Below are 17,215 nucleotides of genomic sequence, written 5' to 3' on the forward strand. Positions count from 1 at the left end.
CTAAATACTTTGCCTAATATTAAAACTGTAGTTTGAGTCTAATCATGACACAAGCAATAAATGATACTTTGCATCTGTTAATGACTTATGTGGTAGGAGTTCAGTAGCCTCAAGTTTCAAAATGATCACCTGAGCAATGGGCAGCTCAGAGGCTGCTATTGGGAACGCTGGGTGCCTGCTGGGCAGGCTCAGGTCATGGGGCATCTGGTGTTCTCTGGCTGCATTTCTGCACTTGGAGGCTTAGAAAGTTGTGCATCTCCCATGTGACAGACGTACCTGTGCTGAGCAGGAATCAGGAGAGCACAACCCGCTCTGCCTGGTCTGGTACAGAGATCCAGGACACACACCCAGAACTGGGAACACCAAGGGGCTCTGGGGTCCCTCACTTAGGCACAGGCCTAAGGGGCTCTTCTCAGATGCTTCAGTGACTTAAACATCTTTGTTGCCCTTTGCTGGACTCCAGAAACACCACATACTGATACCACATGCCAGATGTGGGGTCACCGGTGCTGAAAGCACGTGCTAGCAGTAAGGAAAATCACCTCCTTTGACCTGCTGGCCACACGCTTCCTACCGCAGCGCAGAGGCCGTCGGGCTGCCTCGCTGCAAGCGCCCGTCGCCGCCTCACGTGCAACCTGCCCACGGGCAAAGCTGCTCCCAGGCGGCTGGGCGGCAGGCTGCCCCAGGCAGGGGCTGCTCCTCCCCATGTGTAGGACTCTGCACTTCCCTTTCTTGAACTGCCAGCTCCCTCAGCACTCATAAAGGCATCTCAGCAGATCCACTCACTTGTGCTTGTCAGAACTGTTCCCCAACTTGATCTTCCTCTACTGAGAGCACCTTCCTTGCTCTAGACTTTCCCTATTGCTTTCAAGGCTCCGAGATTCCTGAAGATAAACCTTACCAGTAAAAAATAAGGTGGAAATAGCACTTATACCTTGGCCCTTCTTGTGCTCCTCAGCACCATTCAGCCATGGACTTGCATTTTTTCTACTCTTCTCTTTGCTGCTCAAGCAACTGTGCAAGTTATTCTTGTTCCTCTTCATATCCCTCAAAAGATTCCACACCAGGTGGGCTTTGTCTTTCCTACCTGCAACCTTGCATGCTCAGATAGTGCTTTTATATTCCCCCAAGGTCACCTGCCTCCACTTCCATCTCTTGCACATTTCCTTTTTACCACTAAGCTTAATTAGAAAATCCCCATTCACACACATGGGCCTCCTGCTACTCTTGCTTGACTTCTTGCATGGTCCAACATGGACCAGTCTTGAGCCCAAAGGAGGCGATCCTTGGAAAAAAAAAAAAAAAAAAAAAAAAACACCTCTCCTGTGCCCCCTCTGCTCTTTCCTAGTTGCTTTATAACTCCTTTGTTATAAAGGAAGGTGCTGAGATTGGATGCAACACAGTCCACAGGCCCTAGTGTATGTACTGCTAAGGAGAGAGTTTCAGTCTTCAAGCGAAGTTTTACCTAATGCTAAATCAACCCCAAAATAAAAGGTAAGGCCAGAACTACACAGATACTCATCTAACTCCTTTTTAGAGATTTAAACTTGACAGAGATTTCTCTTCAGATTCCCAACAATCATAAATACATTTGTAAGTCTAACCTTCAATCAGAACATTCAGGATCAATGTGCAAATCACTCAACTGGGATTTTAGTTCTTACTCTCTAAATCACCGCAGCAGAAGCAAAATGCAACTGTTTCATTTACCTTTACATCTTCTCTCACTGTCTTATACAGCCAGGAGATAGGAGGGGAGAGAAGGAAAAAAAACAGCGGAAAAAAAAAAGTGCAAGCAAAGCAAAGCAAGCAAAACTAAGTGATGGGTTCAGGTGGTTGCTTCCGACTGGTTTTCACTGATGAAAGCCTTAGCTTTTTATCTTTCACTGATCTGAAAGACTCAGGCTGAGAGGAATAGCTCATGTGGGTTTCTAGCAGAATGAATGCAGGCTGAATATGCTTCCTTGCTCTAGCTTTCATGCCTTCAAAATGTACACCTTGTCTTGAAACTAAACAGAAAACCCTGCTTCCTTTCACAGTAGTAGGTTTAAAACCTGATAGATAACTATCTTTACTGAAAGAGACATAATTAAGATCCAGGTGTCTAATGACAGGAGAAAGATCTTCACCTCAAAAGGGAAACACTAAATCCCCTAACTAATAGTTTATTTCATAGGTTCTTTCTCAAAAATTCCCTTTTCCTTCCATACAATATTAATCAATACATCATTTCTTATTATTTTTTTCAGTGATCTGGTCCTGGAGTTTCTCTTCAATAATCCTAAAGAGAAATAAAATATTCTAAGGTTAAGTGCAATGCACTGTTCACACCTACGCTCTAGCCGGCACAAAAGAGAAGCCTGACTTCAAGTCTTCTGCTCAGCAGAAAGTCAGTGCCCTGGCCCTGAGCTGCAGCATCAGAGCAAACAGCAGACTGTTTGTTATGAAATAATCACAATTGACCGTGGAGTCAGTCTTATTCTAATTTATACTCTGTTTGCTTAAGTCAACTGCCTGGCGAGAAACTGCAGGCTGTGTGTTCTGAAATACTCAGTAAACAATTTGTTTGTGGGCTTAATGAGTACTTTTATAGCTGGTAATTAATTTTTTCCCCTCTCTCTCTCTCAAAACAGTAGTGCTGCAGGATGTAGTGAGGTGTGCTGAGAACCAAGTCAGCCACAATAGCATGAAGAGATCCTACCTGATGTCACTGTTGATAGTTAAGGTAAGGTTTCCCAGGTTTCCCATGTACTTGACCCCTCATTCTTGATGAGGCCTGAAAAACTGGTAATTCACCAAAAGTGCAACATTCACCTTTAGGGGGCCATTTTGACATACTAAGGCTTATTACTTGGCTGTGTAATTACCCTTCTTTGAGAAAGAAAGGGAAAACAAAACAAAACACACACACAGCTCTAATCTCAGTAATAAGTGCACACAGTAACACCAGGATTCCCGGTTCTCACTATTGCAGTAGGCAGGTCTAAATTTCCTGAAACTGAAGGAAACACTCCTACCAATTTCACTGCAGTCTGGTTGCAGTTCTAATCCACTTGAAAATGAATATATTATAAATGAACAGACTTTTGTGTCCCACCAAGCTTTATGTTTAGTTCTGTGCTCTCAGCTATAGCCCAGAGCCTACACATGTCATGTGCCTGCTGACGGAATTCCAAGTTCCAAGGATGGGATATAGCCATTTGTTTAGAGTCCCTAGACATGAAGGTCCAGAATATAGTTAAGAAAGGTGAGGTCAGATCAGGCAGTTCCATGCACTGTGCTGATACAAGCAGAGCGGCCTCTGCAATTCTGCAGCTTGTCAGCTTTCCTACAAAACCAGGGTTAAAAAAATCTCTGTACAGGCACCTCTAGTGACTGAGCTGTTTGCAAATGGAAAGGTTCTAAGCAAAATACATCTTTTTCATGAAGAACCCCATCAGAAAACCAAAATAAACTCCTCTTAAATGTTATGACACAACCTTTCTCTGACCCTGCAATAACATATCACTGTGTTACCCAATTCTGCAAGTCTTTAATCAAGCAAAACACCCATTATTTTTAAAAGGAAGCTGTACTCACAAAGCAGTCAAAGACAGGCCTTAAACTTGGGAGTTTAAAAATGTTTTTTCCTTCCATGGGCTGCAGAAACTAATGAGATAGCCACAGACTAGGCAGGGGTGTTCAGCCTCTGCTGAAGCCACCTCTGCAAATAGACAGCTCCGAGCTGCTGCACCCTTCCTGCCAGCAATCTCAAGAAGCCAAGTTCCTGCAAAGAGGCAAGTAAAGACATTAGGGAAAGGCAGAGCTCTGTGAAGCTCCAAGGGATATACAGGCCTCAGCTAGTGGGGCACCCTATCTTCATGCCAGAAACTACAGCAAGGGACAAGTCTTAGTTTCCTCCTGCCCCATGCAGTGATCACGCAAAGCTGACGAGTGCCATGGATCTCATTTTTTCTCCTCCCAAATTGAGCATCAATCCATTTTGCAGGTGGTGCTCATGCTGCTGCCAGGCAGCCCTGCTCAATTCTTTGGGCCTGAACAACTCCTCACAGCACAGCTGCATTCCCTGACCCTGTGCCGCAGCATCCATCTCTTAATACCTGAATATAAAAATCACACTGAGAAAGTCTGTTCATAATCCAGGCAGAAATGAAGAGCCTTTCACTAGTTGTTTATAAACAGTGTTTAAATCCACATCGGATAAACTCCAAAGTCTTAGGAAAAAAATATTATTTTGCTGCTAAAAAGGCAGCAAAATAATAATAAAAAAGAGGGTAGTCTGATTTTATCAGATAAGAGCTACATTTTCCAAATAAAAATTTAATCAGTTACTATCTGGTATATATTTTTATTTTGAGAGAGAAATTTACTTAAGTGAAATTCCAAGCAAAATCCTTGTTAAGTGGGACTAATGTGACCATCTTTTTCTTTGTTAAAATGTAATTGTTAGTTTTTCACCTTTACAACATTTTAATGTGATCTGAGACTTTACATTTAGCACTACTTACAAGAAGTTTGAATCCTACACTTCAAAATGTTCAGAGAAAAACTACAATTCCCTCAAGTGCCATTGCAAAAACCTCCAGAGTTCACATATCATCTGCCAAAATACAGAGCTGGTGCAAGGATTAAAAAAAATCTGTTGATGACTGGGCATAATAAAAATGTACACACATGAAAATGCAATTTGTGATGTCCTGCCAGAGAAAGTTGATGTTGTCCTGGCCAGTGGGGTGAAGCTACTGCCCTCTGAGTAATTACAGTTACTGAAGAAAGGAACTCTGAAGGTGCAGAGGAAAGCAGGGCACGTTCCTCCCCGAGCTCCCGGCTGCCTACAAGGCTCCCTCGCAGCTGCTCACTCTGCCCACTGAGGGCAGGACTCCCTTCATGGGAGCCCCCCTCTCACCCCACAACCTCCTGCTTCCCACCTTCCCCCTGTGTCAGGCCATTAAGGCCTCCACCTGACCCAGCGGGCTTTTCCTCCACTGCAAAGACATCAGGAGCGGTTCCACAGCAAGTGATTTACAGGGTTGTAGCACAGAGGGTCAGCCCTGCTCAAGCCAAGAACAGGTAGAACAAGCCAACATACTTTCTAAAAATACCAGCTACTGACCTATGCTTCAGAAAATTACACGTTCATTTCTCAACCTAGCTCAAAATCTGGACTCCAATGCACTTGATTGTTGTACAGCTCTGTTTTATATCATCTGTTTAGATCTGGAAAACATGGCTTTGATTAAAAATGGGCAATCCACCAATTACAGAGAATTTTCACATAACTGCTTGGCAAAAGACAAGTTGCAGTAGTATTAGCCATTCATTACAATTTTTCCCTCGCCCCTGAGGAATTACCTATTTCCCCTGTCGACATCTGAGGATTGGGCTACTAAAGGTTAACAGCTCAGCAACCGCCACCATGCAGATAAACACTAAAGACACAGGCACACCAACATTTTTACCAACTACAGCCCTTTCCCACTGCCTGGTCCCATCAGCAGCTCTGTGAGGAGAGGAGCCTCAGCTGATTTTGCAGGGCTCTCTCTGCTTCTTCATTCCGAAACACCGATGTTCTCTTTGAGCTCATCTAGTCTTGCAGAGATGGAAAGAAGAATGAGAGGTGAGAGTCAATGGAGATCATGGGCCTAATCCCACTGTAATTCATAGCAATGACAAACTAGCAAGGAAGCTGCCAATAACAAATAGCCAGGTCAATAAGCACAGTTCTTTCAAGCAGAGGAATCTAAGGTGAGGAATGAAGCCCATTTGCTACCCCACTACTCAGAGCCAGTCTCCTCAGTGATTCTTTTCCAGCCACTCACTCACATTCAACACCTGGCCCAAACAAATGGACTTTCATAGGAATTTCAAACCAGAAGCAAAGACAGAACACAAAAGCAAAAATCTCACTCTACTGCTGGGGAAGGCAATGGCACATTCCACAGTTTCAGGGAAACAAGATCAAGTCCTAGCATCAGAGTTGCCTCCATTCAGTCAGGTCAGCACCTAATGTATTACAGTAAAAAACAAACTTCTCTCCACCAAAATCTCTTTTCAGCAAAACTTCCTCATCCATTACATAAAGCTCCAATCTGGTCACTTCAGTCTGCCCAAGCCTTTCTCTGTTACATGATGGCAACCGTATTGCTGTCACAGGAATACAATGAAAGTGAGATGTGACCTACTGCTTCTTCTCTTTATCAAATGCTGATTACACTGCAAGGCGAGTGAAAAGATCTTTTTAAAAGAAATAATACAATAGTAAAACTTACCTTACCAAACACCACCATGCTAAGAGCAGCATGTGTTCCTTCCACAAAAATGATTCCTTTCCTTTTCCCAATACCTTAAAAGTCATGGATGTGCTTTTAACTTGCCTGCATGCTACAGGTTTGCACACACACATCCCAGGCATACATGGCCCCACCACTCACAAATGGACCTCCAACTACTAGCAGGTTAATCTAGGATATTCAAAACCAGTCACCTAGCCAGGTAAATTAACTTGACCTGCAGATCCATCAGGCTCTAACCTCGTCCAAGACTCCCTGAAGCCCTGCAGGCTGGGATTTTCATCGCAGAATAATATCCAAGGACATTAAGGGTCCAACAGAACTGCTGAACTTCTGGCCCGTAAGCTTTACTCATGGGATCCCGATTCTCCCCACTGTGTACGCTTTGGGATGAGTTTGCAGCACAGGAGAGAGATTTTTGCAATGACCTCCAAAACTAAAGGATATTTCCCATGCCTGAGATAGGCCACAGGGTCTCCAGGGATCACAGGAAATATGATCCAAGGGAGCTGAGGCAAATGCAAAAGCATCTAAGTCCACATGACTGTCAAACTGCATTCTTTTTTCTCTTGCTTTAAAAAAATCTATTTTTGCTTAAAGCCAGACACATTAAAAGGGAAAAAACATCTTGTTTTCACTTTCCAGAAGCTCTGTGATGCCTTAACTAAAAATGTTAACTAATTAAACAAATGTTGCAGTGGACATGAAAACATGATTGAATCCCCAGCAGATCCTCTAAAACTGTATGTTCTGACCTGAAGGGCATCTTGTTCAGCCAAACATTTAAAAGAACAATGATATGGATCCAAACTTGACCCTGCATAACCTAAATGATTCTTCATTGTTCATTCAATCCACTCATTTTATGTAATATATGGTATTAAAACTCTTTACCTTTGCACACTGCCTTCCCTGTAGCTCTCGAAGTATTCACAAAAACATGAATGAATCCTCACAAAAAAATAACTAATTCCAATGCTGCTGCCTGCAGTCAGACATTAGAATTTATTCTCTCACACAACTAATCTTATTTGTGTTATTATTCCAACCAGACCATATCCCTGCTCAAAATTATTTGACTTCTCTTTACTACCCTTTTCCATAGGAAGTCAGCAGCAGAAGCCCTTTACATTTCTATATTACTTTTCTTATAAAGACAGGACCCTGGATAATGTATCCAGGTAGCTTTGATGTATAGATGTTTTGGCACCAGAGGATTTTCACAGTATCTCTGCTAGGGAACTAAGCTCCCCAAAACTAATCCTAGGGGATACCTGGAGCACAACTGCCCCAGGCACACACAGGGAGCAGCAGCACCAGACAGTGGGGCCAATCGTCTCGGTAGCATGAGGAACCAAGCTCAAGCACAGAGCTGTCCCTCCTCGGCTATGGAGGAAAGTCTTCCTCAACCTGTATGAAGCAAGAGGTTCCTTGGAGGACCTCAAGTAGCTTTGTCACTGCTGGATATGGATCATTTAGGTGCTTAACAGTAGAGTCCTCCAAGGCTTGTAAGATGAATTTCAGCTTGGTAACTTAAGTACATCTCATATTCTGCAGGACAACTATCCTGTGTGAACAACTATCACACAGGGAAAGCCCCTTCTTCACTAATTCATTGCCCTCTTTTTTCCAGGAACAGAAAAATAGCTAAGCCATGTGAGACAAAATGGGTGAGCTGCACGTGGGCACAATTTAACTTGAGTATAGGCAACAAAAAGGTTTAAACCCAAGTGCCTACAGGTTCTAAGGCACCCAAAACCTGCTTTTCCAGGATCTCAAATTTGGAAGTAGGTATCCCTAGCAATAAATCTTTAACCCTCATCCACGTCTGCTTGGGTAAGTCCCTACATGTTTTATATGAACAGTAGTTCTCAGCTGAGCACTACATGAATGTTTGTGCTCTGATGCACTGAGCTTTTTCTTTTTACTTAATGAGTCAGAGGCTTTTTCTTAAAAGCTTGCTGGAATACATAAATGTGACAGTAGAGATTTAGGAAAACTGTTCCAAAAACAAGGAATGAACTTTCAGACAATGTGAAGTACTCCAGCTGGAAGAGATACATCTTGCTTAGCTATTTTCTTGTGTTCCTCTGTCCCACAGTGCATGTAACAAACAAGGCCATGCTGATAGTTAAAGCAATATAATAAAGTTAATAGAAAGAGAAAGCCCATACCACCAGAAAAATATCTCTTGTAAGGTAGGGGGGAAAAAAAAGCATCCACATAGATGTGTTTAAAAAAAATCATATAAAAATTCAGCCAAGCACTGACATTTACTGGTCAACAATTAGCACATCTCCTAATTTGGTTAAGAGTTGTAGAGTGGTTCTGCTCCCAGCTCAGTTAACAGGAATTCTGCTACCAGCTTCAGCAGGAGCAGACCACACCCTTGGAGCCTCTCCAAGGGATGCCACATCACACAGGCTGCAGATACCTATTTCCTGTCAGAACTTGAACACCGCAAGCAGTTGAATGCAGTGCTCTGAAATGATTAAACAGCAAGAACATTTCTAAGCTAGTAATAAAGCTTGCAGACATCAAACATGCACATTCCTGTTTTTCTTTGGTTGCTTCAGTCTTGCTTTACATCATATATTCCCCATGCTGTCAGGAGTCACTTTGTCCAGGTTTGGTATAAATCACACACCGCATCACACTAAGGGACATTCAGTTCCTTCAGCCACAAATTAAGCAACACTTCTGGATACAACTAATTCCAGCAGCAGAGCTGCCCCCCACTAAGCGCTGCGACAGAACACGGACTTTGAAAGGCTCCAACAGCAACTTCACTTGGCCTTCACCAGCAAGTCCCCAGCCTTCTCTTGCAAGGGGACCCGGGGGGACAGAGCCTGGGAGCCCTGTCCCCGGGGGGAATGCCAATCCAGCCACCCTACCCAGCCGTGAAAGCCCCGCGCGGGACTGAGCTCTGTGCCCAGCCTGCCACGCAGGGCAGCCAGCGGGGCCGCTCTGTGCACGCACCCCGGGGCTGCCGCGCGCTCTCCTGACACAGCTTTCGGCCCAGGGCACATAGGTAGTCTTTTTTTTTTTTTAATGACTTCAGTATTTGGCAAAATCTCTTGCTTTGAAGGCTTGCTAAACATTCATATCCACATGGCTGTAAGAGACATTTGTACATTGGTATCTTGTACATTGGTATCTGCTTCTGCCACAAAACCAGCAGAAGGAGCACATGAGCATAACAGAAATCCCAACTGAAAGGCACTAGGACTACTCTTTCAAATGTATAAGCTACATAATTTGAGGGAAACTTTCCACTAAAAAGTGTTAACTTTGATCACATTGTAACTAGACCTAATTCGATGATTGTGTGAGCCTTCAAAACCCAGTCTTCTACTCTTCCAAACAGAGCGTCATCGAATCCATTAAATGATTCGCTCCTACTTCACACACTAGCACCTATGAATTTTTAGTGTGTGACTTAACATCAAAATGGGATATTCACATATATAAATCTTGATGGAGGAACAAGCACAGCAGCTAAACAATCAGCTGCTAATAGAATCTAAACTCAGATAAACAGCTTTTCACTTTGAATATTGCTTAGGATGTTTCCTGGACCCTTCAGACAGCGTAACTGGCTGGGGTGACTTAGAGGGGGGTAGGGGGCAGATAAAAGCCTGGTATTACTGCTGGAAATTAGACTAGCTCTTACTTTAGGAATGCAATATAAATCTGCCTTGGAACTTATGACTACATCCTAAAAAATGAACAGATCTAATGAATTGCTTAGTGTTTTATACAGAAGCCCTGTGGCTTTGGAATTACCAGTTGCACAGCACACTCCAAACCAAAGCAAACTAAGGCATGGGCAGCATTCAACCCTCACAAACCAACAGCCTTTTCACAAGGATACAGACTCTTTGAAAGAGGCTGAAGTAAATTCCTTATCCACATACATTTTGAATGTAAACAGTCTTTATTTCCGATCTGAGGAACTGTGTGGTTTGTCCCTCTCCTCCCCCTTGACACATGGGCTACATCAGCCCATGGCAAAAATAAAATAAAGGCGGACAGGGACACTGTAATGTTTAGACAGAGACACGCACAGGTACCAAACCATATTGTGACAGAAAAGGCTAACACTTAAAATAAAACTTGCTATATTATGACAGCACATACACTCATACCAGCTCCACAGTCCATCCAAATCATGCTTTACATCCAGAATTTTATCACAATTAGAACAAAAGGTAAAAATCATAACATTATACAACATATACTACTTTCAGGAAATGGAGGGTGGGAGAAGACAGACACCAAAAAAACAAAAACAAAACAAACAAACAAAAAAGCTAAACCATCAAATAATTACTCTATTCACAGCCAAGTTTCCTGCAGCTGAAAGAAGGAAAGTGCGTCTGCTCATAATAAGGGCTTTTGGGACTGTTATAGTCACTGAACTTTATATTTAATACATTTTATTTGAATGCATGTTACAGAACTAGTACACACATTGAAATTAAAATATTTATTACATCCTGCATCTCTCTCCCTGCTCTACTGCACAGTCTGGCTCTTTCCAGCTTCATTTAGAGTCAGGAATGTACCTATGGCTAGCAGGAATTTGAAGAAACCACCCAGGGCCGCTCCCACATTTCCATGTGACAGCAGTAAGACTTCAGTTCCAACAGCCACAGCACTCTGCTGACTTGCAGCACTTTTCCATCAGCATCACTGCCTCTCTCACCCCACACCCTCCTATTCCTTCCTATCTTCACGTTCCAAGCTTTCTCATGCACCACACTTTTTGCCACTATTGTAGCCCTTTGCTCACTGTTGGGCTGTGCTCTACAATCATGCACATAGCACTGATGCACTCACACACGCACCCACATCCAGTGACCTGCCCCCCGCCTATCGCCTACAAGAGCAAGATCTCACAAGACAGACGTGAACATACAGCACTGATCTTGCAGGCACATTCCAGGGCTCAAAAGTCAGGCTTGTCATGCCAGCAAAATTTCTCAATACAAAAGACACAGATTTGCATGAATGACTACGTACATAAAGCACACAAAGGAGTTTGGATGGGTCTAGGTGTCTACTTCCTCCCTTCACCTACCCACCAGGCCAAGGACTTTTCAACAGGATGTTACTGGCAGTGTTTCCTGGTGGTGCTCCAAAAACATTTGCTTGTACTAGTGGGTGGCCTTCTGGAAAGATCCAGGATATCTAGAAACCCAAGGCTACTTGCTTGAGTGAAAAATCATGTTTACTAGTCGGTTTATTACAATTAACAGAATTTTGACTTTGTATCTCATCCTGAGACATCAAATGACCCTCTACTTTGCTTACTGAGACCTCTTACTGGCTACTGAGAAAGGACCCGTCTTCCTCAGGATGGCAGAGTCTCACATGAAAGTACCTTTGGAAGACAAAGAAGGTTGACAGATTATTGTGACAAGACCAGGTTAAGTACTACTCATATTCTACACAGAGATAAAAAGTGAGAGATACCAAGGACAAGGCAGTATGCAGCAAAAGGCAAAACTAGATGCCCAAAAGAGCTGAGGAAAAAACTCTTACTAAAAGGAACACTGCACATTACATTAATGTCATCAAATGTATTAATGTCTGAAAAATCACAAACTCTGCTTCTCTCCTTTCAGACTTTGCACAAGAACAATTTCCTCTCTTGCACCTCCTCGCTTTCACAATGCCTTTTTCATTTCCTCTTTAGGTCAAGCTGGTGAGACAGTTAATCACTTCTTGCACTGTATCCCTGCACCCTGACTGGAAGCAGAAAAGAACCGCCTTTGGATGAGGGCTGCATGGGCAGGGGCAAGGGCAATACACCCAGGGGCTGCACAGAAGCAGGTAACTGCTGCATACATCCCCTTCTCAACTCCTTCAATTTTGACAGTGCTGCTGGGGAGCCATAGGACATAGATCTTGGACTACAACAACCACCACATTAGCATGACATTCTCCAGCATTCTCTGGTAAGTAAATAACAAGCAGGAGGTTTATAGGCTGTCTCAAAAGCACTGCTTGGATTTGAATGGGCATACCAACAATCCATTTCTGCCTCAGACTTTTTCAGCACCTGGAAATCACACTGAAGAGCTCCACAAAGCCCACAGAATTTAAGTGAGTAAAGCCTCAGCTGATGAGTTTCTGACACCCACAAACATCTTGTTGACACTCTAAGATGTACATCCAATTGAAAACATCCATGAAATTCAACATGGACAGCTTAGTCCACCACACATGCAGGCCCAGCTGAGAACACACATGAAAGTGAATGAAATTATATTTTAATAATCAATTTTTAATAATCAATTGCTTCTCAGCATCTGTCACTCCCTGGCTCCCTCAGAGACCCCTCTGAGGTCACGTACTGAGGACTACTGCACCTATCCCATCTATCTGAGGGCCATGAGGCCCTGAGTGGCAGCAAAGATCCTAGGTACCTTCTGGAAGGCTGCCCACCTAGGGGCAGCCCCCAAGGGCAAGAACACAGCCTGCTTCCCACTCCTTGGCAAGCACTGCAGAAGGAGCAGCTCTCGCCCCTTCTCTGCAGGCACTCGCAGCAGGACTCTCGTGTTTTCACTTAGTGCAGAAGCCATATCCAGGATGCCTTTTCTCCCCTCTTCTTCACTCTAATGGCTTGTGGTCACCTGCATTTTGGTGACTTCCCCAAGTGGAAGTGGCATGCAGAAAGCCCAACCCCCCTCACTCCCAAGAAGGCTGTGGACATCTCCTCAGAGAACCCACACAAGCAAAGGGGAAAGGCAAGAATTGCAGCAACAGCAGCAGCAACATGGGCTTTTTTCTTTTTTTTTCTCCACAGATTAGAGAATTCTTCTGAAGTGGAATAGCAAAGTATGGGAAAGCAGCCAGGGATTGCCAGCACTACTGTGGTTAGGGGAACACCCAGACACACAGACCCGCAAACAAAATGAAAGCAAAGGAGAGTTATTCCTCTTCCAAAGAGGACTGATTAGTCACTTGACCTCAAAATCAAAATAAATCACTGTTCAATTTTTCAAAGTTGCATTTGGACATACGACAAAATAGAGTGGCCTGTGGACAGCATAATGGAACAGCCCCATGTAGAGTAGCCCTCCCTCCGAGCAGACAAAGCCAGGATTGTTTGGGGTGGGGGGTGGGCATGGTAAAATTAGCAGTGTCACAATATGAGCATTTACTCACTAAACAATTCTTCTCATCTAATTAAGGAGCATTAAACCATCTGCTCTGCTCATGCCACTTTGTTAGACTCTTAGGCTCGACGTTTTTGTTTTCCAGGGGAACTGCAAGTATCTCAGCTCCAACCTGACACTACGCAACTGCCTTCTAAGCATGCCAGGTAAGTGCCAAGGGAGGCAACAGCCAAGCAGTGACACCATATGAACAATCCCAGTTTGGTTGGGACGAGGCCATATGGCTGGGACTTGCTTTCCTTTATTAAGGCTGTGCTAAAACCCTCTCAGAAAAGTCAGTCTAAATAATTTGCTTCATAAGCAGACTTCTCTCCCTTCTCTTCTCATTCTCCTTGTCTTTAACCCTTCTGTCTGCAGTCAAACTGGGCTTATATAATCAAAGCTCAGCAGCTGACTTGAATCAGAACCTCAGGACCAAGCTCATCAAGACTCATTAAAACATGAGCAATTTGCAGAAATCATTCTTGTCCTACAGCCCCCCAGCTTTCTAGGCTGTGAGTGCTACAGGGAAGTCACAGAAGCACTTCTTTGTGCCACTAAGTAACAAATTCCTCCAGGGCAGCTGCGCTGGCTCTCTAGGCACCTACTGCTGCTCATCTGACACACACACCACATCTGCTCAGGCTTAGGGCATGTTGCAACAAGTCATCACAGAATATACTTGCAGGCAGTGACACTTACAACAGGCAAATCCTTAAAAAATAAAACAGTGGAGTCAGAAGACTGCCATGCACAACACACCCTTGCAAGGCTCCTCCTGGAGCTCCCAGTCACACCCAGGCCTCCTCAATGCACCCTCCCAGGGGCCCAGGGCAGTTATAACTCACTCTTCTTGCTCTAAATATATCTTGATTCTCCACCTTTCATTGCACCCCCCCTGGCATTTAGGAGTCACACATGTCTTTGGTACCCGATAATTAACACCCCCAAGCAGCTTCTGCAGACACTTAGGGGTTATTTGTTATCATCTTCAGCTGATTATGTTCCTGCAGCTCCCTACAGCCTCAAAACAGGTGCTAGGCATTGCAGAAGATACAGCTGGTGCCAATCAGCTTTCTTGTCCAGGCTCACACTAACCAAAAGGTAGATAAGAATCAGGCATTAAGCAGGCATTGGATTCAGCTTCCTTTGGGCACAAGGGCTTATAAAAACAATCTATGCAGTTAAAAACAAACGTTTACCTGGTACTACAGAGTACTTACTCAACTGCCTCGGACGATGTTTAGAGAGGGACCTTGCAATTCCTCCCTTCCACAGAGGAAACACTAATACTGAACTGAAAATGACCTGCAATCCTTTAATAAACTAAGTTCACATGCATCTCCATCCTCAGCAACACCTGTGTCAGCCAAAGATCACAGCCCACCAGCGAGGCCTCTATCCTCTCAGCACCCAGCCAGCACACACAGGCTGGGAGTCCTAACTGTCCCCCCCCTCCTAGGCCACATTTTGTTCCACTGAGTCACAGTAGGGACAAGCAGGAGACTGACATATCCCTGCGTCTCCTTGTCCTTCCATTCCTTCCATCTTACTCTCCTGCTATGAAGTGCCCTCAGAATCCACATCCCAGCATAAGCAGACACAAGCCACTTCTGAAGGCCACCACGCTCCTGCTGCCCTAGCTCTCTACAGATGTACCCTTAAGGTTGCAGTACCTACGAGGAACAGGATGGCATTTGGACACTTAGGGATTCTAAGACAGGCATCTTGTCCTTAGCCATCTACTAGAGGAGGGAAGAAAATAAAATTAAAAAAAAAATAAAAAGGGGAGAGTTTAATCTAAACAGTGTGGCTAGAAAACATGCTTGCTTGTTTCAAGCTCTTGTTTTTGTTTGACAAAGAAGCAATAAAGAAGTTAAGGAGACTCCCCCAACAGGCCGGCTCAGCTTCACAAGGACCAGGCAGAGGTGTCCTCTCCCTCAAACAAGAAACTCTGCAAGGCCCACAGGCCAGAAAATGTTAAAGGCTCCCACAAGCACTCTGAGTGAGGTCAAAGATTGTATTGAACTAGGCACTGAAATTTGTTTTACCTGTTCACCTTGTCTACAGAAGTTAGAATATTGTAGCTACCCAGAGAACACAATGGAAAACACTGCAGCCTTGAGAATGCCAGAGGGTATTGAAGAGGCTCTGACAGGTTATAGTTCGCAAGCACTACCTGACTACCCACACAAATGGCTTCTGCTCTGCTGCAGACGAGTTTCTTATTGCATGTGGATGGGGACTAACCACTACAAGTCCTAGTGAACTGCAAGCACGAGGCAGGAGAGAGAAATACCGGGGAAGACTCTCAGCGCAAAGGCCTCTGACAGAGGCCGCGAGGAGTCGGGCCCGCAGCGATGCGGCTGCTCCACCGACGGCCGGAGCCTCCCGCGGCCGCTCAGCGCCTGCGCAGGCTCGGCCCTGAGTGCCCCGCAAGCGCCACTCACCGAAATACTCCTTCTTCATGTGCATCTCCAGCTCCTTCTCCAGCTCCAGCGTCAGCGCTTCCAGCCGCCGCTCCGCCTGGCTGGGGCCGCTGTCCCGGCACGGCGTCACCTGGCAGGGAAGCTTGAATTTTGGAGCCGAAGCGGAGCCTTTGGTCGGGCTGTATGAGTAGGGGGGCGCCGCGTCGGGGCCCGGCGCCGCCGGGTGCTGCTGCGGCCGCGGCGGGGACTGCCCGCGGGTGCCGTGGTAGAGGTCGGCCGGCTCCGGCACGGCGCCGTCGTCCTGCAGGCCGGGCGCGAGCAGGGAGGCGCGTGGCGAGGGCAGCTGCAGCTCGGGGTAGGCGCTCATGGAGCCCCGCGAGCTGCGCGAGCTCTGGCTGGAGATGCTGGAGCGCGGGCTGGCCACGGCGGCGCCGCACACGCTGGAGCGCGGGCTGGCCAGGCGCAGCCCGGCGGCGCCCGCCCCGTCCGGGTCCGCGCTGCCCGGCGGGCCGTACCTGCAGTCCGAGTAGCTAGAGCGCGGGCTGGCGGTGCCCGAGTACTGGCTGGCCGTGCTGGAGCGCGGGCTGGCGTGCCGCTGATCGTAGCCCATGCTGATGCCGCTCGTGCGGTTGCTGCTGGGCTTGCTGCCGCCGTCGTAGCTCGTGAGGCTGGCGCGCGGGCTGGAGTGCTTGCTCGTGTCGCTGGCCGTGCTGGCGTAGCTGGAGCGCGGGCTCAGCGCGGCGCCGTCGTACTGCGCTAGGCTGCCGCGAGGGCTGCCGAACTTGTCCTGGCCGGGCACGGCGAGGCTGCCGCGGGGGCTGCCGAACTTGTCGTAGGGCGGCGCGGCGGCGCCCAGGCTGCAGCGCGGGCTGGGGAACTTGCCGTGCTCGGCGGCGGGCGCGGCGGCCGCCAGGCTGCCCCGCGGGCTGGCCGCGCCGTACTTGCCATCGGGCGCCCGCCCGCCGCCCTTGGCCACGTAGCCGGGCTCGTAGGCGCCGCTGCAGCGGTAGCCCTCGGCCGAGTAGCGCTTGCCCTTGTCAGCGAAGCCGCTGTAGCAGGGCAGCGCCACCTCGGAGCGCGTGCAGAGCCCCTCGTCGCAGCAGGGCGGCCCCGCGAAGGCTCTGCCGTCGGCGGGCGGCGCAGCGCCGTTGCTCCTGCGGGCCCGCGGCGGCTCCTCGGGCTCGGCGGGCGGCGGCTCGCGGCGGGCGGCGCGGCCGAACGCGCCCTCGGCGCACGCCTCGTACAGGGACAGGTCCTCCAGCAGCCGCCCGGCGCGCAGGGCCACGTCCTCCTCGTACTGCTCCATGCTCGGCCGCCGCAGGAAAAAGTA

The 17,215-nt window shown here is 46.7% G+C and overlaps 1 protein-coding gene across 2 annotated transcripts in view; it reads right to left on the minus strand.

Annotated features, from left to right (window-relative positions):
- The window catches only part of WTIP (WT1 interacting protein), a 69,767-nt gene extending 52,552 nt beyond the window's left edge, over nt 1–17,215 (minus strand). For both annotated transcript variants that reach the window (XR_003248906.1, XM_026036516.1), the window contains exon 1: nt 15,907–17,215. Coding sequence is in view for 1 of the 2 variants with exons in the window: in XM_026036516.1 (XP_025892301.1) it covers nt 15,907–17,191 (1,285 nt within the window). In the remaining variant the exon portion in view is untranslated. The remainder of the gene's footprint in view (nt 1–15,906) is intronic.

Source organism: Nothoprocta perdicaria, unplaced genomic scaffold (genome assembly GCF_003342845.1).
Source record: "Nothoprocta perdicaria isolate Ctin4 unplaced genomic scaffold, notPer1 scaffold_18, whole genome shotgun sequence".
Taxonomy (NCBI): Eukaryota; Metazoa; Chordata; class Aves; order Tinamiformes; family Tinamidae; genus Nothoprocta; species Nothoprocta perdicaria.